The following is a 23,920-nucleotide window of genomic DNA, read 5'->3' as shown; positions in this document are numbered from 1 at the left end:
TATGTTTTGGAATCAGCTAAGAGCATCTAAAGTTACTAAAGCTTTTCCGTACCAACACTTAACTACAGACAATATAGCTGCACAAAAATTCAGTCAGAAATAAAGAACAGCAAATGGTTAACAGAGGTTGTGGAAGAATATGAGGATGATATCTGTAGCAAAGAGACACAATTCACTAGTCACACAAAATAATACAATGGATGTAGCTCTACATTTAGTCATGCAAGAGTCTGATCAGCTAAAATAATTTTGATACACAGTTGATACACAGGAATAACATTATGAAGATATTATAGATGAAAATAAAGTAAAAAAGGAGGCATCAACACTTGACAGGTTACTTACATGCACAGAGGCCATTGGGAAAAAGACGGCATGAAAAATGTACAGGGGTAATTGAGATATGGCTTGCAAAATATTAATGAAATCAAAATTCTAAGCACAAAAAAACATTTTTTTAACACACAGCAAATTATTCACATTGACACACAGAACCTCAGAGCTATTACAATTCGAAAGCATTCGGGTGTTTGCTCCATGCAGCTTTTTTGCAACTAGTCATTTAAACTCACCAAAAGCATACCAGACCCAAAAACAAAAGTTAATCTGCTTAGAAATCAAAAGAGACTAGGGGACTTTTTTTTAACTCTTCATTTTTCCTTATAGCTGATAAAGTCACCAGTGTACTAGGAGTTGTTTCTGTGCAGAAAAAAAACCTAATGTGCAAACCAGCATTTCTGCATAACTGGATTATAACAAATATACACAAAGATTTTTACTATTTATACATTTAAGCAAACAATTTGAGGTGCAACTGTGCTCCTGTACACCATTCTAAACTTAAATGTATGCAACTACACTATACTGCTTTTACTTATTGTGTTATAAATATAAATTTTGTTTTTTTTTCTCCCCTAAGAATCGGACGGATCCGTGATGATCCGCCCCGTGAACATCCACTTGCTCAGCGGGGATCGCTCCGCCGATCCTCGCTGTGCAGGCAGATGACAGGTCAGTCTCTGCACACTGTGCGGCGACGGACCTGTCAGAGTGCCGCTCTCCCCTATGGGGGATTGGATGATGACGGACCGTAGAGTCGTCGTCACCTGATCCGATAACGGATGGAAAAGTAGGTTTTTCCTCCGTTGCACTTTTTCGGATCGGAGCGGGTCTGATGTCAGCGGACATGTCACCGCTGACATCCGACGCTCCATAGAGGTCTATGGAGGGTCCGTTCAGGTCTGCCTAAAAAACTGACAGGCGGACGTGAACGGATCGTCAGTGTGAAAGAGGCCTTAGGGAGCTACATGAATAAACACTACATGTCTCAACTCTGCTACTGTCACTATGTACCAGGCAAAAAGACTGGATCTAGCCACTGTGAAAATCTATGATCAGAAGATCAAGCTTATTTGGGACTATTGGACCTGAAGCGCAACTCCAGCCAATACTTTAATCTTTTAGTTTGGATACACTTGTCAAGCATCAATACTTCTGTCCGGTTTTTACTACTATTTATGATCTATTGAGATTTCACCTAACTTTCATAAAATGAGGAGACATGAAAAGGTGAGGGCACTGGTACAGGTAAACCAGTAATAATAAACTGACATTCTGAACTCTTCCATTTTAATGAAAAAAGTGTTTTATTGCAGTTTGTATCCCCGCTGCAGTGATTTCCTATCACTTCCTCTCTTAACAGGACACAAGAAGAAATTCCCAAATTGCGAACAGAGACTTCAAATAAAGACCTCACAGGGATTATATTCCTTCTCCTCAAAACTGAAAATATATGTCTTGGCTACAGTTGGGCTTGTTGCCTGAGTAAATTCTTATTCATTAAGGACCTCTTTATATAGAATCTCCCATAAGCAAAACACCTGTCCCAAGGCTGTAACATCATTGGAAACGAACTGATAAAAGCAGCAGTCTCAAGCAATGACTTTTTCTACTGGGCCATGTATTTTGCTTTGTGGTAGGTATCTTTTGATTTTCATATTCAACTGGAATCAAAACACAAAAATAAAACTTTCATCAAAAGAAAATTGGTTATTTATACAAAAACATACACTTTGCCAACAGTGAAAGTTGCTAATCAAATAGCAGACAAGAACTGCTACATTATTTCAGAAACATTATTTACCCATTATAATATATCTTATGAGGCTGTATAATTGTTTGCTACTATAAGTTCGGTTAACTAATGTTTTTTGGTTCACAATTGCTGCATTGTTGAACAACAAAAAAAACTACTCATTAATTCTGGCGAAGGTTCCATATAAAACAGTTCCTTGTGCTAATTTAATTAAGCTAAACAGGATTGTAATTCGGCTTCCACTTTACCTGGATTTAATTAGACACCATGAAACTGCAATTAAACCAGTAAGGTAAACTGTTTACAACTGAATTTCATTCAAGGCAAAGTTACCACAGCTCTTTTCCAGTAATATACTGTAAAAATGCTGGGGCTCATATATATATATATATATATATATATATATATATATAAACTTCTTATATTATTGAGAGCATGGGAAACATGAGAAACTGATGTATTTATCATTCCTGTCAAACTACAACCTAGCACCAATAAAAGTTAAACAATGCCAAAAAATTAAGATGTAGGCCATGTTGAAATGAAACAAAATATTTAAAGAAAAGTAAATGTCTACCTTTAAAAAATATGAGACTGCTTAATTGCAACTGCAGAGAAGTACGGGAGAAAAGAAGGAAGGGCTGACAACAGAATGAATTCATATTGTATGCCACATGCCAGAATTCTTATGGGATAAGCTACTTTTGCAGAGGTTGAAAAGTGGGCAGATTCTTTGTCACATCATTCATGCACATCCCACTGCTTTTATCTAATATTTGGGGCCAGTTCTAGGAATTTGTGAATGTTTAAGATTGAAAAAAAAAAAAAACAACCTATATAGAAGTTACAAGTGTCTGAACACACTAAAGTACTCTAACTAAATGTTTTTACATTTTCACATTGTGTTCTTAAAAATTTTTTATGAAAAAAAAAATATTGGATACCTTTACAAAATAACATGTATTAATTGGAAAGTAGTGCAGTAATGCAGTATTGGAAACATTTTTCCATTGCACAGTACCTTGAAAAAGTATTTACGGAAATGTATTTTATTGGGATTTTATGTGATAGACCAACACAAAGTGGCACATAATTGTGAAGTGGAAGGAAAATGATAAATGGTTTTCCAAGTTTTTAGAAATAAATATCTGAAAAGCGTGGCATGCATTTGTATTCATCCCCCAAGTAGATACTTTGTAGAACCACCTTACACTGCAATTACAACGGCAAGTCTTTTTGAGAATGTCTCTACCAGCTTTGCACATCTAGAGAGTGTGTCTTTTGACCATTCTTCTTTGCAAAATAGCTCAAGCTCTGTCATATTGGACGGAAAGCGTCTGTGAACAGCAATTTTCAAGTCTTGCCACAGATTCTTAATTGGATTTAAGTCTGGACTTTGACTTCTAACACATGAATATGCTTTCATCTAGACCATTCCATTGTAGCTATGGCTGTGTGTTAAGGGTCGTTGTCCTGTGGGAAGGTGAACCTCTGCCCCAGTCTCAAGTCTTTTGCAGACTCGAAACAGGTTTTCTTCTAGGATTGCCCTGTATTTAGCGCCATCCATCTTCCTATCAACTCTGACCAGCTAGTTTTCCACCACAGTGTTTTGCTTTTAGGCCAAAATTTTGGTTCAATTTTGGTCCCATCTGACCAGGGCACCTTCTTCCATAGGTTTGCGATCCCCCCCCACATGGCTTCTCGCAAACTGCAAACAGTACTTGTTATGGCTGTCTTTCAACAATAGCTTTCTTCTTTCCACTAAGGCCAGATTTGTGGAGTGCACAACTTATAGTTGTCCTGTGGATCTCTGCAGCTCCCTTTAGAGTTACCATGGGCTTCCTGGTTGCTCCTCTGATTAATGCTCTCCTTGCCTGACCTGTCAGTTTAGGTTGACGGCCATGTCTTGGTAGGTTTGCAGTTGTGCCATACTCTTTCCATTTTCAGATGATGGCTTGAACAGTGCTCTGTGAGATGTTCAAAGCTTTGTTTTTTTTTTTTTTAATAACCTAACGCTGCTTTAAACTTCTCCACAACTTTGTCCCTGACCTGTGTGGTGTGTTCCTTGGCCTTCATGATGCGGTTTGTTCACTAAGGTTCTCTAACAAACCTCTGAGGGCTTCACAAAACAGCTGTATTTATACTGAGATTCTATACTGGACTCTATTGACAAATTAGGTGACTTCTGAAGGCATTTGGTTGCACTAGATTTTAGTTAGGGGTATCAGAGTAAAGGGGGCTGAATAGAAATACACGCTACACTTTTCAGATTTTTGTAAAAAAAAAAAAAAAATGAAAACCATTTATCATTTTCATTCCACTTCACAATTATGGGCCACTGTGTGGTGTTCTATCACATAAAACCCCAATAAAATACTGTTATGCTTTTGGTTGTACCATGACAAAATGTGGAAAATTTTAAGGGGTACTCTATGTACGTCCAGATAACACATTGATTCCTGATAAAAATATAGCTTTGTGATTAATGAACCCTTGCAATAATTACATTTTGGGCTCATTCACTCAGACCCAGTTGATGGAAAAGAGGTGGAGTTGGATTACTTATATCCCCACTGAGCACTTTTCAAGACTTTCCTACCCCTTCCTCTCCTCTTTTGTGACCCACTGTATAGTATAAGTCTATTTTCTCCAATTTCTCTGAGGATTGCAGATTTATTGGCCTCCTGGACCCAGGTCACTCTTTTTTGGTGCCTTCTCTGCCTCGTTACCCTACTTTCTCTCCTCTGAAATACCCACTATCATTCTTGGCAACTTTAACATCCCTGTTCGGCTACATCTCAACTTCACCTCATCTTTTGACCTAACACAATGGACACACTTTCACTTGCTACGACGGTAACACCCTTGACCTTGTATTCTCCCATCTCTGCATTCTTCTGTCTTCAACCATTTATTGCTCCAAGCATTAAAATTATTTGCAGAAATCTTTGCCACTTTACCTGTCTATTCTGCTACTGACCACCTTTATAACAAAATCTCACCTCTGTCCCATCCTATCCTGGCCACCTCTGTCTACAACAGCTCACTATCCTCACTGGATGCATTTTCTCCTTCAACTACACGAAGAATCAAGCCCCGACCATGGCAAATGGACACCAGAAATCTCAAGAGATACAGCCATGCTCTTGAGCGACTGTGGCGTAAAACTCTTGCCTCTGCTGCAAACAAACCTACTTTGAGTCTCTGATTAATACCTTGTCCTCCAGTACTCATCGGCTCTTCTCTTAAAGGCCCCTGCACACTGACGGACCGATCCGGTCTGCATGTCAGTTTTTCAGTCAGACCCGATCGGACCATCCATTGCTCTTTATGCAGTGGTGGATGTCAGCAGACATGTGTCCGCTGATACCCGCTGACCTTTGTTCCGATTCTGTCCACTAAAAACAGACTGATGGGTATCTGTTCCCCATCTGTTCATCAGATCGAAAGACAGAGAACAGGGGGCTGTGTCCATTCTGCATCAGGACTCCAGAACTTCTCCAGATCCTCTCTCATCCTCTGGAACTCTCTACTTCGATCTGTCTATCTCCTACTCTAGCCACCTTTAGATGATCCCTGAAAACGCCTCTCTTCAGGAAAGCCTATCCCGCCTCCACCCAACAACTGAATTTTTAATTCTTCCACTTGCCCCCACCTTATTAGATTGTAAGCTCTTACGAGCAAGGCCCTCTCAACCCTCTTGTATTTTATTGTATTGTAATTGTACGGTGTCCCTTTATATTGTAAAGCACTGCACAAACTGTTGGCACTATATAAGTCCTGTATAATGATTAACTAAAAAATTAAGTGCAAATACCTAAGCCTTAGGGGTATATTTATATATCAGTAAATATACAATTCATTATACAGTCTCTGGTGCTTAATTTTTCTCAGTAATTTACCACATTCACCAGGAAGGTTAAAGCTGCGGTCCACCCACCTCCTGACAAATTAAAAGTCAGCAGCTACAAATACTGCAGCTGCTAACTTTTAATATATGGACACTTACCTGTCCAAGGAGCCAGCAATGTTGGCACCGCAGCCGATCTTCGGATCGGCTGTAGCAGCCACTATTACCGGTAAGGGAACCGGGCAGTGAAGCCTTTTGGCTTAATGCCTGGTTCCCTACTGCACGTGTGAAGCACGCTGCGCATTCCAATTGGTCTGGTGGCGGAGAAATGAGGAGGGGGCCAGACTTCTGGCGTACCTCGCTGCGGACCGACGGTAGTGGGGACAGGGTACCTGTCAAAAACAGGTCCCCATCACCCCCCTCCCCCCTGAAAGGTGTCAAATGTGGCACCTGGGGGGGGGGGGGGGGGGGAGACAAATATGCGGAAGTTCCACTTTTGGGTGGAACTCCGCTTTAATTTAACACTTGCAACAGAAAGATTCACCTGCAGTGAATATTTGGCAAAGGACACATTCACTGCATTGTAAATATGTGCCTTCGTGAACGAAAACAATAGTCTTAACTTTGCATGAATGAAAATGTGGTTATAGTTAATAATAAAGGTGGCATTCAGACCCTGTAGGGACTATAATGATGGTACATATCTGAGCACACTAAATGGTGCAACATACAGCATTTCTGTATTCTGTGCTATCTAGTGTATTCTTCATAGAAGCATATTAAGTACTCATGGAAGCCAGAGACGGCAGCAGCTTGGCTGAAAAACTGTGCTCTACCCACCATTGCTGGGCAAAGGGTGTCAGAGATTTCCCTGCCAGTCCTGGATGGCAGTAAACCAAATGGATGACAGAAGCCTGTCTCACTTCATACAAAATATAAGAATCTGCTTTGGGGTAGTGTTGCTCCTGGATGACAGAAAATAACTTCTGGTATAAACAGTAAAGGCTATATACTTTACAAAAATGCTAAAAGCACATCTTTGGGTGAAGAAAAAAAGCACATATTTCAACATTAGGGAACATTTGCAAGAATCACTGCACATAAAAAAATAAAAAGTATCACTGGACATTGGATGTTTGTTGCATTAGATAATTAAAAAGGATTAATACATTTATAAATCAATTATCAGGGATACCAATAGCTACTGTTCCCAATTGAGATAAGAAGGATAAAATAAACCTTTCAAGGGGTATCAAATTACAGCACAATGATGCAGGCACCTTAGGTGCATTCTTTTGCAGCCCTGTTGCTCAGAATCCTGCACTGCAATAGCCAGCAAGTTTCAACACTTCAATCTAATGATGGCTCTGCCCTCTCCTGCATATACCCACTGGCCAAAAAACAGCCCAGTGCAGTGATTGGGCAGTAAGGCTCATGCAGTGGGTTAAGGGGTGCAATCACCACAGGACACTACCAAAAGTGTCAGCCTGGTATTCAGAACACTCACGCTGCATAAAAATGCATAGTGTCATAGTACCATTTGGGAAATGATAATTGCATTTTGAAACAAGCTAGCCATAACTCACCAATAGCCAGGTAAATGTAGTCATTTAAAAGTCAAGGACAACAATGAAAGTAGATAGAGCTTTAAATTTCAATATCCTCCCATTCCACATATTATCTGCAGCCTTTCCAAATTAAGCCACGTACACACCACTATTATGCTCTGACAGGACAACGACTTGCCCGCCAGAACACTCCAGTCATCGCTCTCAGTCATTGGCTGAGAGAGTTGATCAGGGGCTGGTTGGCAGACCTTTTTCAGTCATAAGCCTTCAACAGAAACCGGCAGAACGGCTGGCTTCTGAACAGACCTGCTTCCATACGCACGGGCCGACATTTGGCCCTTGTGTACTAGGCTTAATTCAGATGTGAAAGAATAAGTTACAGAATTCAAGGGATTCTATTTTCCTGCAATTTTTACATGTTTAAAAATATCGCAAATAGCAACCTTTATTAGTTACCAACAACCAGTTCTGTTAGCACTAGGTTAGTAAAAAATACTCCTGAATTATAAGAGGTAGAGCATAATAGTGCTATAAAGACCCAGAATGATATAAAGATAAAAAAACACTGATATTTTCTATACCCATGCGTACCTGCATTGTGCTTTGCCAAATATTTATCTTTGTACTGCTTCTTTTTCTTCCCAAACCAAGTACAACTGGCTTGTTGCTCTTGCTTTGTTTTTTCCATTGCAATGCAAGCAACTCGCCTAAAACAAGAAACAAGACAAAAGACTAATTGCTACTGTATACAAAGTCAAATTCAGGTATGTACATTAGAAGCATTTAAAAATACATTACATGATGCGTTAATGAATACAGGAGCTGCATTATTCTGTGTCCTTTTTATCTGGCTGGAGTTCAGCTTTAGGCCCCGTTCACACCATGGTGCAGAGACGTCAGTTTTTATGCACGCATTCTGCAAGGGCTAAAAAAAAAACACAGTGGTTCTCTATGTGCCCTGTTCACACCACACGGATTTTTTTCTGCACAAGAATCTGCAACGTGTATGCAGTTTTCTGCATGGGAAAAAACGGACATAACATCAAACACACATAGGGCGGATAACTGACGCACATGAAAACTGATGTCCACGTGCATAAAAACTGAGGTAAATTGATGTGAAACTGCATGTATAGTGTGAACAAGCCCTTAGTCTAAATATAGATCATATCTAAACACAATGTTGGTCCTGTTTTACACATAAATATGAATATGAAGTGAGCTAGCATTTGTTCAATAGTATACCCTAGCTGCAAAAACAGAATATTGATAATTTCAGGATTACGTATTCTAAAAAGGAAACTAAAATAAAGTTTAGACATTTACTTAGTAACTACAAACATGTACACTCTACATGCAAATTGAAAGAATGCTATTACCTTGGTGCCTACAAAAGGACAACCGTATATTTTCTAGCTTAAGATCAGGTTTTTCAGTTGCAGGATATGCAGAAAAAGTGCACACAATTAAATCAAAATAAGGGTAAATCAACTTAAAATCAGATGGATACATATTGCAAGCTTTAAATACGCTGATAAAGCCCAAAGTTTTCCTTTTACAATCATTGGGTGTAAAGCTGAACAAATAATTAACATGTTCAGGCAACAAGACAAAAAAAAAAAAAGTTCTCCCCATGGTAAAGCTCGGTATTCCTCTGCCCATTATTTGGCCACTGAACAGAAGAATCCCGCTGTAGGTGCTGGTATTACTGGGCATCACTGGGTGATCCTGAAAAGGCTGGGTTACCCAAATCACATGAGAAAATGCCCCAGCACTGTACATGATCCCATTCCCTAGGGATTTGGGATCCCGGCTTTCACAGGAGTCAGAAGGCCCAGTGCCATCACCAATGCCTAGGCAGGTTTGGTTTGATTGTTTCTCCAGTGTTTTATTTTTTAGCACTTTCATGGAATGATATACATGGGAGAAAGGCGGCCAACAAGGTCCACTTTAAAGAGTGGTTAATATAGGACATTCCCCTGTCTTTCCTTACTTCAGCTTTAAGGTTGGATGTGCCGAAATTGCCTACATCAGTCACTTTGTCAAATGCTTTTCCTGAATGGATACGGCTTAAGGAGGGATAGAGCGTTAACATGTCCCATGATGCTGTTTACGTTTAATTGAGTGTGGTGTATTATTGAGAATAAATGTTCCACACTTGTTTGTATTAAGCCACTGAGATCAGTGTCCTTTTTGTGCACTAAGAACTAAAGACGATATATCGAAAAAAAATCTTGATTATCCTTCCAGTTTGTGATTTTACAGCAGATATGGTCAGTCAGCGTTGGTTCCAAGATTGGCTTATATGTAAGCAACTAAACAACCAAATGTACATACTTCTGGTAAAAAACAGATCTTTCAGGTTTGAATGCTTTACTACAGAACAAACTTGAATAGGAACTGACTTTCTGACTAGGAAGAGGCGTTATTAACTTTGAATAGGTTAATAAACTATATAGAAAATATATTCATTTGTTCCTGGTCACTTACCATTCTTGAAGTTCGGGAGAAGGAATGAGACCAGCTGTACCGTTTTTGGCATTTTCCAATTTGCCTTGCCACCAGTTGTGATCATCTTTACTAATAATCTGGATAATATCTCCAACCCTAAACCTGATACCAGCTTCTTTACAGGGTATGAGGTCATCCTTTGCAGGATCATATTCAAATTGTGCTCTTACGTATATCTAGAAAACAACATTTATTACAGCCAGGGAAAGAACATGGGACAACTGAACAAACTCACAAGAAAAGATCAAACACGAAAATGGAAATCATTATAGGTTTGAGCATAGGCAGAAACTGCAGGGCAAAGCGTGCATGAAAGTGACCATAAATGGTAATTTTTACAAAATAACCTTCTGTACAAAGTTCTGCAACTAGAATACTAGATATTTATAAATAAATAATAATAATAATAAAGAAAAAAAGATAAGTGTACTTCTACTAACAACACAAAACAACACAATCTATCGGCTACACATTTATCAATTACTTGTTAGGCATACTTTAGAAATTAGTGTCATTTATTAAAACCCATTCATGTACTCTATTCTGAACAGGGAACAAAAGCTTTTTAAGCACTTCTGCTATATAAGTCACCAGTGACAAATATATGCAGATTATGTCTGTGAAAGTAGAACACTACAATGCAGTGTGAAATCCCTTCTAATATAGAATCACTTGAAAATAGTGATGTCAAATGTGTCGCATTTTGAAAAAGTTGTGTGAAAGAATTCATAGGTTTTCTAAAATCACAAATCTAACATCCTATAGCACTGGCGTGGTTGTGCAATTGGATTTATTATTTCAATGTCCCACACACCAGAGTACTGTAAGTGTCCTTTCAACTGAGTGTGGCGACAGGCAACCTTGTCAAGGAGTGTTATAACTGCGCCAAACCTGCACTCTAAAAACCTACCATTTCATACATTCGACTTCCTATCCAGCAATTTGAAAGAAGAAGGCGACTGTCATTTTTGCTCTGTTTTAGTATAATGTATAAACAAGCACTTAATAGGATTTAGGAGTTGCTATTTTTTTTTTCAGTACAAACGTTTGAATGAGTGCTAAAATTGTATATGAAGAAAACTGCTGTCATATCCAACATCCCAAATAAATGCAACAAAAAAAAAAACTCTAGTGGGACTTTAGGCGGCCTATTGCAACAATTAAATCATAATGAAATATAGTTTGTCAGGTAAATATTAAAAAGTTTAATACAATCGTAATGGTTTTTCAAATAAAATGTGTATTGAACTTTTTAATATTTTCCTGACAAACTATTTAATTATGATTTAATTGTTGCTATAGGCCACTAAAGTCCCAACAGGGTTATTTTTTCCTTTGTTTCTATACCCAGAATACAGCTGTGTCCAGGCATTCATGTCTATGGAGAGCTGTAGCTAGCACCTGGGTTTTCTGGGTTATGTCAGAATTTACAATTAACGGTCTCAAGCACCCATATGCAAGAGCCCTACAAGAAATATGTTTGAAGCATTTAAAGTGGATGTAAACCCAATGTCATCCTTTCTAAACTACTGCCATAGGGGTTATCTATAAGGATATATATGCCTCCTGCATGTATCTTTACCTGTCAAATGTCTCCCCTCTGTCTGTTATGAGACCCGAAAAACTGCAGATTCTGTGGGAGGGTCTGTTGTCTGGAGCTCGGTGGGTGGAGTCGTGATGTCAGTAGACTCGCCGCCCACCTTTACACTCCCCTTGTCAATATCCATTTTCTCTGTGTATTTCTAACACTGAACTTCTGCTATTATCTCTAACATCCAGTGAAGAGACAGGAAAGTAACCACATGACTTCAGCATGCCAAATCATGCTGAGGTGTGGAACAGCCAATCCTGGCAGAGCTGCTGAAGAAAGGAGTGGGGGAGGGAATTTTAAAATACTGCATGTCTCTTAGGATAATGCATGAGATGTAAATCACCTGTCACTCACAGCAAGGATTTGACAAAGTTTTTCTCAGTTTGTCAAGAATTGTCTCACTGAACAATAAAAGAGGATTGCTCAGAGATGGATTAACTCTGTGTGGCAAGACTGGGCTCAAATGATAACAAATCTTATACTCTACATTATGATATATATATATATATATATATATATATATATATAAAAAAAATTTTGGGTTTACATCCACTTTAATATACAAATGGGCATCATATACTTGCCTATTACTAATAATGCTAAACTTTTCAGAGAATTAAATAAATTAAGCAACATCAACTTTGCTGAATGTTTAAAGTAATATTTAAGTAATTTTTTTGAGATGCTAATAACAGAACTTGTACATGCTGTTCTTGGTTTTTTAATTTTTCTCTTCTGAGCTTCCCTCTCAAACGCTCCCCTGGCCACCCAGACAGACTTCCATTATGTTGGTGCCCCCTGTACCTGCGAGACCTATAGAAGAGTCTCTACTACATGTGTGCTCCCATCCCATATAATGGTATGTGCAGCTGTTCACAGTGCCACACACATAGGCAGCAGGAGAGGGACACAGAGTCAAAGTTACAACTCTCTCCCTGCCCCACAGCAGTAATTCACAGATCAGGAGCCACTGCCTTTCTGTGCGATGAGTAGAATGAAAAATCACTAAGCATAATTCATCCCTAGTTGCATCAAAATCGTATAACTGACTGTACATACTACCAGAGACTCCTTGCAAAGCATAGCCATAATGTGGAATACATATTTGTGCACCTAGCTGACTGGGTATATGATCAGTCGTGATTTTCAGTACTTGGCGTTGGGAAATGATAGATATATGAGGCCTATATGCATGTTGATTTTGCAATCTTCTCTAATGCCGCGTACACACGGTCGGACTTTTCGTCTACAAAAGTCCGACAGCCTGTCCGACAGACTTCCTGCGGACTTTCGGCGGACTTGCAGCAGACTTTCTAACAAACGGACTTGCCTACACACGACCACACAAAAGTCCGACGGATTCGTATGTGATGACGTACACCGGACTAAAATAAGGAAGTTCATAGCCAGTAGCCAATAGCTGCCCTAGCATGGGTTTTTGTCCGTCGGACTAGCACACAGACGAGCGGATTTCGGGGTCCGTCGTAGTTACGACGTAAAGATTTGAAGCATGTTTCAAATCTAAAGTCCGTCGGATTTGAGGCTGAAAAAGTCTGCTGAAAGTCCGGAGAAGCCCACACACGATCGGATTACCAGCCAGCTTTAGTCCGTCGGCGTCCGTTGGACTTTTGTAGACGAAAAGTCCGACCGTGTGTACGCGGCATAACATACATACGATGAGTGATATAAATTACTAATCCAGCAAGTTCTAGTGGCTAAAGTTTAAGGTCCATTTCAGACAAGCGTTCCGTCTGTATGTTTCTTTATGGATCTAGATGGAATTTAATGTATCTCTATAGGCTGGCGGATGTAAATGGATATGCGTCCATGTCAATTTGGGTCCGCAAAAACAAACTGAAAGTGCTTGCTTTTTTTTCTGTTTTTGTGGACCTGAATCGGATGGATTGGATGAACACTGGAGTGAACACCTGCACATCCGTCCACCCAGAGAGACTGAATGGGTCTGTTTCAACTATTACAAAATGAAGTAAAAATCAGAATAGACATGGGTGTCCAAAAAGTGACTTCAATCCCATTCTGATATGACTTAGCAGGGGATCAGATTACAGATCCCCTGTTGGCACAGAACTGAGGAAGTCCCTGTGAAAGAGGCCTAAGGTTTTTAATTGTTAGTTAAATCAGTGTTGAAATTATGTGATTAATAAATTGATAACCTTTGATCCTTGCATCACATTTAACCTATTTTCTCAAACAAGATCTCTACCAAGGGACATTTTGAGTATTTAATACTAATAACTAACCCCTAGTTTCCCCTTAAAGTAGCACTAAAGTTTATTAGCCATAAATACACAACCATAGAAAAAAAAATCAAGATAAAGAAAGGATTTTCTCTTTCAATCTTAAAAACATGATAGTAATAATGACTATTTGAAGCTCACTGGATGCCTTCCGTGGACAAAAAAAAGCTAATTTTCCTTTTATCAAGCTTTTTATATGTCAGGTCAATTGTGAATTAAGCAGTTGATTGGAAAATGTTGAAATGCCCATGATATTTTTTAAACAACTGAAGTACATATCTGCAGTAATTTATGTAATTAACTGCTATTGTAGTGCCCAAAAGAAAACAGGTCCTGATATACAACATTTTTTTTACTTTTAAGATGTTTGATTTGATGTTTGGTTAAACATTAAGAATTTTTCCAAATGCGGACATTTAACATTTTTGTGAATTATAAAAAAAATTTGGTGGAAAAAAAAAACAATACATGTATTACAAACACTGACTTGGGTGAAGATTTCTTGTACACTCCCTGGCCCTATTTCATTTATATTGTGGTGGCCTGGGATGCTGAAGTTTTGATAGAAGAACTGTAAGGAAAAAAGCAATAGGAACCCTAACGTATAAACTGTAACTAAGACAAAACTTAAAACAATTTCTTAAAGTGTAGTTCAATGAATAAGTGTATGAATTATATGTGGAAATAACATAGGGTGAAGTTGCTTACCAGATCAATGCAGGCCTAGTGTGTACTATCACAAAGATTTCCCAGCATGCTTAGCAGCTAGCCTGCAGAACAACCAAATTGACCGTAACAATTCACATTAAAAGCAGGAGTTTGCACGCATTTGCAAATATATGAGTAAGCCGCAGTTCTTGGTTGGTTGCATTGGATGTGGGGACGCACTGCATGCTTCCAGCTGTCATTGTGCCCCTGCTAGGTGTCCTGTGCGTCCTTGTGCCTTTGAGGGGTGGACTCCCTCCAGGCAAACCTGCCCTTAATCTATCCACTGCTATATGTGCTCCAACTTGGGAGACTGTAAAAAAAAAAAATTATAGAGTTAGTACCACTGTACACAAAGAGCCTTGGCATAGGCACTGCATCGCATGCATTTATTTGCAAATACGTGCAAACAAAACCCTCTGTTTTTAAAGTGAATTGTTAGACAGGGTCAAATTGATTGGTTTGCAGGCTAGCGTTCTGGGAAATGTTTGTGATGTGCGTTGGCCTTCCATGTGCACCTTACTGCAAAGGCTAGTTATTGTTCAGTATGTACTATATTATGACCTTCAAGGATTTCAGCATTAATGGATCATCCCCAAACCTACCATTTATATGAAAGGAAAGTTTCCCAAACAGGTCAAGAGGGTGACCCTAGTGGAATCCATGAAGTATGTGTCCCTTATTGGGTAAGAGTTGCTCTCTAACAAGCTCTTAATCTATAGGTAAAGATTTACTTTGCTGCCAGACCTATATGGTGACTCCTAAAGACCTGCCTAAGGATCATACTTTGTAAACCATTAGCAAAAGAAACATTGCTAGCTATATCGTACACTATGTTAGCGTATTATATTAATGTGTAAGATGAGATGGATGACAGGATACTGGGATGGATGATTATGAAAACAAGGAAATGGGATTTAAAAGTAAACTATCATCAACACATTATATAAAGAAATTCTATTCACCTGTCGTCCTTTTGACTGGGTAGTTGACGGTATGTCCTGCAGAATAAAGTCAACCCAGAAGAAGACATTTTCATCTTACTGATTGGCAACATTTGATGTCTTTATAGATCACAATTATTTTTTTAGGATAGAATTTGTAACCAACAAACATGGAGTTGTTTAGAAAACAGAACCAAGCTCAAGAGTTTTAGCTGAAGCAAAAAACGTTTAAAGCACACAAATGAGGCGTTAAAAAAAAAAAAAAGACTTAACTATTGCCATCTTCAACACAAATGCATCAGCAAAATAATATTAAGTGTGACACTCAGGATACATGTATGCAGAAGGAACCGGAAGCTGCATCAGTGGTCTGTTCAACTGTGCACATCATACTATGACATTCAGATTCATATCAGTGGAATGCTAAAATTCATGTTCATAATATTTATCTAAAAACCTATATAATGACTATATGACTACATTGTTTCCTAGGAAGTGTCTAGTATGTAAGCTACAACAGCTTACATCTCTCCCAAGCTTTCCTCTAGAGCTTAATTGAAGGAAAGTGCCTCAGACATACTGTTAAGAGTATATAATTAAATATCTTGGGATGTGAGGATTCATGGATTTTTTTCGTGGAGTTTTTTAACACGGTGCTCTGACCAATTTTTATTACTGTAACTGTTTAAGCCAAAAAAGTCAACAGGCTAATTTACAGTTAAGTATGGTTACATTCAATATATCTGAAATTTTACTGAAAAAGCTGTGTCTGCAGAAGCAGCTTTAAGTGCATCGTATAGCAAGCAATTTGTGTTAAAGATGTTCCAGAGAAGAATTTGAAGAGCAGTTAAAGCAGCTACAGAACTTCTGTTTTTCCTTCTTTTATATTAACCCCAGTAGCACAGAAGGGAGTAAGGAGAGCTTAACGTAACAGGCCAGGCTTATGTTTTGCAGAATATGTGCAAGGAACACAGCAGCAGAGGGCACACCAATTCATTAACTCAGATAGCGGAAACTAAATTCTGGTTACAGACAGATGTCCATATTTTTACTTTTTTAAAGTGTATTCATCATCGACACATAGTAAAAACAGCCTTTTATGTGAGCTTATTGAACGCATCGAGCAGCCTATCAATCCACTAGGAAAAAATTACATTTGTAATAAATAATGCAAGAAATAAAACAATGGCATTGATGTAATTACAAAAAAGGTATCTAACTCTGCATGGCTGTTTGAACTGCTGGCAGAAGGATTCTACTGGTGCTGTTGCTTTCTCCCTTGAGTAATGTAGAGAGGATTAGAAGATGACCCAAGCTGTAGAGAGCACACCTCTTGTGAATGGTAATTACAAAAGAAGTGCTGTGGGACTTTTCCCGCATTATTGATCCACTAGACATACTTGCAATATCGTCAGCGCATGAAATGGCTGCCTCCATTGACTGTGGGTGGTGGGAACACCAAGGGTAAATGTTTTTCTTAAAAAAATATTAAACATTTCAAATAAAAAAAATTCTGAGAAATAGATTTACAGATAACCGAGAAAACTAAACAAAAATAATATATTAATATATAGAAAAGAAATCCCCAAACAAAATTTCAGCTGTTAGAATGGCAATGCTTATCTGTGTATTTAAGAAAACAGATGCCGATACAAAACTAGTAGTGAACAAAACTCCTTTCACCTTTTTTGTGAGTATATGCAATTGCTGGTCTTACCGAAACAGAATTGTTAATGCTGCTATGACCATTAGCTGGGGACTGTCTGGATGTAGAGGGGGAATCTCTCTGAAATAAGACACAAGTTTTATTAACACATTTTACTGTCAGAATAGTGTACAATCACCAAGGCATCAACAATAAGAATCTCTACACTATAAATTTTGGTGCATTAAAAAAATAATTAAGCAGCAGTAACTGCAGTTCCCAAAATTTCCACTTAGTGGAGCTCATGGTCCAGACAGCAGCACATACGCCATGTTCCATTTGCCACTCAGCAGTACAGCTGAAAATGCATCTGCTTCTCACAGAGACGTAGAGAAAATTATGCAGATCTGTTGTAAAACATCCATTTTACCAAGCAACCAAAACCAATCCTTAGGAAATAAAACATTTATCTGTCTGTACTATTTCTAACAACTTTTTGTAAGCAATAATTACATAACATGACAAAATGAATGTTTCCAGAGATTTAAATATTCACTATGCCATAAGCCAATTCATTATTAATGGCCAAATTAACCAGAGGGCCGAAATGTTCAACCTGGTTTTCAGGAGGGTGATGGCTTTGACATCTGTGTAACATTTTGTAGAGAAACAGTCACCTGTAGCTAAAGTGTACTATTGAGCAGTGCACATCATCTTGAGTAATAAAACATGGAAAAAAAACAAAGTCACTGCCCACAGGCACCAACAATGTTTCAGCTGCTTTCATTGACTGTGAAAAGAAACATGGGTGGGTGGGTGGGGGGTGGATTTACTAAAACCTGGTACACACAGAATCTGGTGCAGCCCTGCATAGTAACCAATCAGCTTCTAGGTTTTACTGTTAAAGCTTGACTGAACAATCTGATGTTAGAAGCTGATTGGTTACTATGCACAGATGCACCAGTTTCAGTGTGCACCAGTTTTAGTAAATCTCCCCCATGGAACCTAACTGCTATGGGAAGCTACTTTGCTTTACTCTAGATTTCTTTGCTCAAGTTATTTATACATCAGGTCCCTAATGGGCGTTGTAGTTGTTTGCAAAGTGTTGCCAAAGTGTCTGGGAGAGGGGATGTAAAATACCAATCTGTGCTACATAAACGTGACTAACTTCAGCAAGAGTCAGTTGCTTAATGAACTAAGGAGCCAGTTTGAGGCCATCTCCTGCAGAAGTCAGCCTAAGACCAAGCAGCAGCACACTTTCCCTGAATACACAGTGCACAAGATGCCGAGTGCTTTAGAGGTTAGTTTTAGGTCAACGATTCTCCTTAAGTGCTGCTGCACAAGTATAAAGATCCAGAGCCGTCAAGATCCTCCTGTGACCTGTTTCAAACTAATTGTGCCTTTCAGACAGAGCTGCTGTCTCTATTGATTTCAACTGGGAATCCTCTGATGCCTAAACAAGCATCTTTACTCTGAGGATGCGAAGGTCAACACATTTTCGTAAAGCAACTGCCCACACCACCGTCCAATGAATACTTAACAATGAATAAAACCTAAAAATTTTTTTTTTCTATGAAAAAAATATAGTGTGGTATAGCTTATCAATTGAGATAGATACTATTGCTTAAATGAAATTAAAAAGTCACTTAAGGCATTAAGACTAGGATGGATCACCTTTCCTGTTGTATTTCCCACAATAAAAAAAATAAAGAGAAAGTTTAGAGGTGAGACCCCTTGCAATAACCACAACAAGTTGGTGGATTTGAACTCAGGTGCCTACATTCTTTCAGACAAAGACCATCTGGACACAATAAGTGGGTAGACCTGAGAACTTGGGTGCTATGATCTGGTCACCAAGGCCCGTAAGAGGTATAAAACCAGGTGGGAGATTCTCTCTGGCCCTCACCCAAAACTTCTGTAAAAGTTTCATGACTATACCCCACGGGTAATATGCTGCGTATGGTAGAATAGGTCATGCTGGATGCACGTTTTAAATGGAGGAAACTCTTTTATAGCCTCAGCGGATAATTATACTGATACACTTTACCAGCCACTATTTAGGACACTGAGGTTCCAAGTAAATAAACAGCCTTGATCAATATTGATTCGGCTTACAAAATAAATAGTACATTAGACTGATCACATATTACAGAGATTTGTGTAAGACAATCTAACAAGCATCCAGGAGAAAGTGGATATCAAGTTCTTAGGAAAAGTGAGTTTACTGGTAGCTTCTAAGGAGAATAACCATAAGGAAATTCAAATAGTACCTTTTATTTCAAATAGGAGTTTATGCATAAACTCCTAGCACAAAAAAACAAGTGTGCTTTTTCAACAAGCAAAGAGCAGTCACCGATAGCATTTCAGTTTACTGTAGTAAAAGCTGAAATCTGATTGATTGCTGCCTTTGCTCTTATTAAATAAGACAACATTTTGTAATGTATTCCTCAAAGTCTGCATTTGAAAAGATTTAGTTGTGACGATACTACCACAACTACTGCTTATTCTTAAAATGACTATTTTGTTGTCTAAAATTCTATCAGGAAATTCTGTTACATTATAACAAACTATATTCCCAGGAATAGGCATTGGAAGGGAGTGAGGCATTGACCGTTCCGTTATCTTTGTTGTAAAATTGGTGTGCATGATCTACTAGCACAGGCAGAAACAACTTCCCAAGAAGCAGAAAAAAAGTCAGCCATTAGCAAGTGATTAGCACCAGGATAGAGGAAAAGATGGGCTTATGTATGACGTTATTACCTCACAGGATGAAGACTGAGTACGGTAACTAGGAACAATCTTGAAAGTGATGCTACCCCTCATTTCTCTCTGAAAATGAAAAAGAAAATAGTTTAAGGTACTAAATTTAGAAACAACATTCACTATAAGCTAAAGATACACATTTGTCTAATTTTATATTTGTCTGTACTTCTCGGGAGACAGAGGTAGGAGGTGGTGGGATGGATTAGGTTAGGGGAGGGGGCAAAACGGATAACTGATTTGTTTAAAGTGCACTTTTCTTGTAACTTAGAGCTTTCAGGAAAAGTAAATCACATCATTATAAATATTATACAGGATTTATATAGCGCAAACAGTTTACGTAACTCAATACAATTACAGTGCAAGTACAACACTATTTAACACAGTAGGAATCAGAGGGCCCTGCTTGTTAGAGCTTACAATCTACAGGACATTAATATTAAAATTGGACACATAGTGGCATTGGGATATTTAAAATATGCTGAAAAACAGGATTTTTGTACTTACCATGAATCATTTTTTTCTTCCAGTCCACTGAGGGACACAGGAATACGGAAACTGTTGGGTTATACTACTGTTCACAGGTGGTTGGGACAAGAAAAAACAGAAAAAGCATAAGCCAGCCCTTGTATAACCCCCTCCTCTGTCGATCATGCTTCAGTTTTGTGAAAAAGCACAGGGCCTGGCAGTAAAACAGAGGGCTTGGTCCTGTGTCCCTCAACACATTTGAAGAAGATTTTAAAAGTACAAAAATCATATTTTCTCCATAGTGCATTAACGGACAGAAAAATTCAAAAACAGTCAGGATGCCCAAAAGCAGTCCAACTGGGGGGGGGGGTAACAGCTACTGATAGATTCAAGACGGGACTAGGAAGCACGATCGGGGGGGGGTAACAGCTACTGATAGATTCAAGACGGGACTAGGAAGCATGTGTAACCCAGGATTACCAATCCCCCCCCCCCCGATCGTGTGTACACAAATCCGACGCACAAGGTGTCACGCATGCTCAGAATAAATTAAGAGATGAAAGCTATTGGCTACTGCCCAGTTTATAGTCCCGACGTACGTTCCAACAACTTTGTGCGACCATGTTTATGTAAGACAAGTTTGGCCCAAATTTCGTTGGAAAAAATCCGAAGTTGTTGTTGGAATGTCCGATCAATGTCCGATCGTGTGTACAGGGCATAAGAGTGAGGTTGCCCGACAAGACAACTCATGCCACAGGAGGTTACACAGTTAATCTGGTTGAAAAAAAGACAAGTCCATTTAGTTCAACAGAAAAAAACAAAACAAAAACCCACATATACACGCACACACAAATAGAAAACCTCCATATACCCTATTACCCACAGTTGATCCAGAGGAAGGCAAAAAAAACTCCAATAAAGCATGATCCAATTTGCTCCAGCGGAGGGAAAAAAAAAATCCTTCCTGATCCCCCAAAAGGCAATTGAATATTCCCTGGAATAACTATGTATAAATACTAGTATCCAAGAAATATTGGTATCCAAGAAAGTAAGAACTTCACACAGCAATATTCCTATGGACAGCCAATAAACCCCTGAGACGGAAAACAACTCTGGAGCATGAAGCCTTTACCCATTGGGAGAGTGAAAAGTACCCATACAAGAGAGGGAAGGTATATTACAGCTCCAGACTGGTGCATGTAAACACCAACAAGCAGGAGAATGAGCAAAAAGGCCTATGCATAACCTGCCTAAACTGGAAACAGAACATGGTTCTAGGTATAACTTGAAGAACCCCATTCCAGGGAGGCATCCACAGCCATATAGGGTGAGGGACCTTTGCCAAACAGCTATGAGCATTTACCTGTAGAACCAAGGAAGGGATCTGGAGAGCTTCTTGATCAGCCACTGAAAGAGACCCTAACACCAGGTGATCAGGTCCCACAAAGGATTCTGGACATAGTCCATCAGCAGTAGTGAGCACCTGCAGCAGGAGACCAGTGGAACCCAGTCTGTTGAAAATACAAGTGAGCATGCTCCCCTCTCTCTTTGTCCTCTTATGGCCAATAGCCTGCGTCTCTGGGACTCAATAAGCTATTCAGGCAACTTAATGTCTCTTTCTCCCACTCCTTCCCCTCCTGAATAACCCCTGGTGGCCTGCTCACGGCTACTCCCAGGTCTGTCACTTAATAGGGTCCCGCAGCTTTCCATCCTGGGACTCCATTAGCGAGACCCATGACACACCCCCTACAGAAGCGTTTCGCTATCTACAACTCTGACACTGGATCTCAACCCTTCGTCGTAATTCTTTGTTCCCCTTTCAGATAATGACCTTTGAACATATCAGTCATCACTCACCTGGGGGCGCGGGAGGGTGGGTTTCATCACGCTCCCACTCATACATTTCTAAATGAGAACGAGAGTTGGCAGTCTCTATAGACCTACAGGACTGGAGCAGGGCCTGGGACCCATCTTACAATGACAGCCATTTCAGGGGATGTGGCCAACATGGAGATGAGATCCATATCTGGTGGTTATGCCCATGTTTGGTGTGATTTTAGTCCATGGTCTACGGCCTATTCTCCACACTTTTTCATGTACCCTTCCATAAGGATGCCCGGCATGCACTTCTTCACTGCCCCCTCATAGAACTTTTCTCATATCAACAAAAACTGGCCACCTACCTCTTCATTGCCAGAGCCTGGAGGAAGCCTTTGGTCGGGTTTGCAGAGGTGAAGAGCATTCTGACTACCCTCATGTTGCATGAGAAGATGACCAGTGCACTTCACGAATCTCATGCTAATTTCCTTAAAGTGTGGAATCCCTGATGGTCCTATGCTCTCCCCACTCTGCCCCTGGCCAGTTTGGGTATTCCAGACCGTGTTAGTAGACCATCTAACCCCGCAGGCTTCACTCTCTTCCAGCTATAAGCCTACACCTTTTTTCTATTTCTGTCTTAACCATCCCTTTTTCTCCCCCTACCTATGGCCCATATCTCTTTTCTTCCTTTCTTATTCTACTTGATTCTCACCTTTGCTCCTTCTTCACCCTCTGCTCCCCCCCCCCCCCCCCCTCCCTTTTTTTGTTTTTTTTGTTTCCCTTCCTTCTTATCCTTCCCTCCCCTCTCCACCGTGGGGTGACAATCCCACCCCCACTGCCGAACCATGTCTCGGGCTCCCATGCCCAGTTACTCATTACGACCTTCAATACCAGTGCCGGATGTCTCTACTACTTGCTTTATTGGAAATGGGTTTTGTTTGTTTTCACAAGTAATTTGATGTTTGTTCCCCGGCGTGGGATCATTTTGCCTTCAGTCTCCTCAAGCCTGCAATTTGATTTTGTATCGTTTCACCCAATAAAACTATTGTACCAGAAAATCCAAGTGAGCATAAGGTCCAGTGGTGGTGATTTAAATGCCATGCAGTAGATGAGTTGCACAAACTCCTCTGGAGAGAAACCACTCAAAAGTTCTGACTGCAAGGGTCCAGAAAGTTGACCTGCTTCAAGTGCCCTTAAACCAAAACTTTACTTTTGCATAGTTCATCAACATTATGTGTCTTCTACCTGTGTGCTTAAGATTTCTTCGTTCTTTGCAAAAACCTGGTTGATCTTGCCATTTCCATAGGCCTCCTTGTCAGAATCAACATATTAGCAGCCGATCCTATTGCTATGTTGCCACTGCCAGTGTGCCTGTGCTGAGATTTGATGATTAGGAAGCCATTCTCTGTTCTCCTCCAGCTGTCACACGTGGCTTTTTCCGAACACTTTGTCGTGCAGGTCCATCTCTTTGAATGACAGCTCCCCCTCCCTTGCTATTCTGTCTAATGTGACCACAACTGCATCAATCTGCTCTGTGTGGCCAGGGAATCACAGAGAAAACGACTGTAGGACATGTCAGAGGCTTCCTGCTTGTTCCGCCCACCAAACTCAGTGTGGTGCAGAGCAAGTGAAAGGGCATCACGTGATCATGGAGTAGAAAAGGAAAACATGTATTTTGAAAAAGAATATATTTGTGTGTTATATCCA

The 23,920-nt window shown here is 39.6% G+C and overlaps 1 protein-coding gene across 15 annotated transcripts in view; it reads right to left on the bottom strand.

Moving 5' to 3' along the window:
* The window catches only part of CASK (calcium/calmodulin dependent serine protein kinase), a 508,902-nt gene that overhangs the window by 36,110 nt on the left and 448,872 nt on the right, over nucleotides 1-23,920 (bottom strand). For 3 of the 15 annotated variants that reach the window (XM_073616292.1, XM_073616291.1, XM_073616293.1), the window contains 6 exons: nucleotides 19,928-19,996; nucleotides 17,240-17,308; nucleotides 15,544-15,579; nucleotides 14,361-14,444; nucleotides 10,004-10,200; nucleotides 8,105-8,220 (listed from right to left, as the gene is read on the bottom strand). In XM_073616292.1, the coding sequence (XP_073472393.1) occupies nucleotides 8,105-8,220; nucleotides 10,004-10,200; nucleotides 14,361-14,444; nucleotides 15,544-15,579; nucleotides 17,240-17,308; nucleotides 19,928-19,996 (571 nt within the window). The remainder of the gene's footprint in view (nucleotides 1-8,104; nucleotides 8,221-10,003; nucleotides 10,201-14,360; nucleotides 14,445-15,543; nucleotides 15,580-17,239; nucleotides 17,309-19,927; nucleotides 19,997-23,920) is intronic. The other 12 variants (XM_073616297.1, XM_073616296.1, XM_073616298.1 and 9 more) reach the window with 6 other exon arrangements.

Source organism: Aquarana catesbeiana, linkage group LG02, assembly GCF_042186555.1.
Source record: "Aquarana catesbeiana isolate 2022-GZ linkage group LG02, ASM4218655v1, whole genome shotgun sequence".
In the NCBI taxonomy this organism is placed as follows: domain Eukaryota; kingdom Metazoa; phylum Chordata; class Amphibia; order Anura; family Ranidae; genus Aquarana; species Aquarana catesbeiana.
Note: the sequence above shows the minus strand (reverse complement) of the source record. Positions and strands in the feature narration are given on the sequence as shown.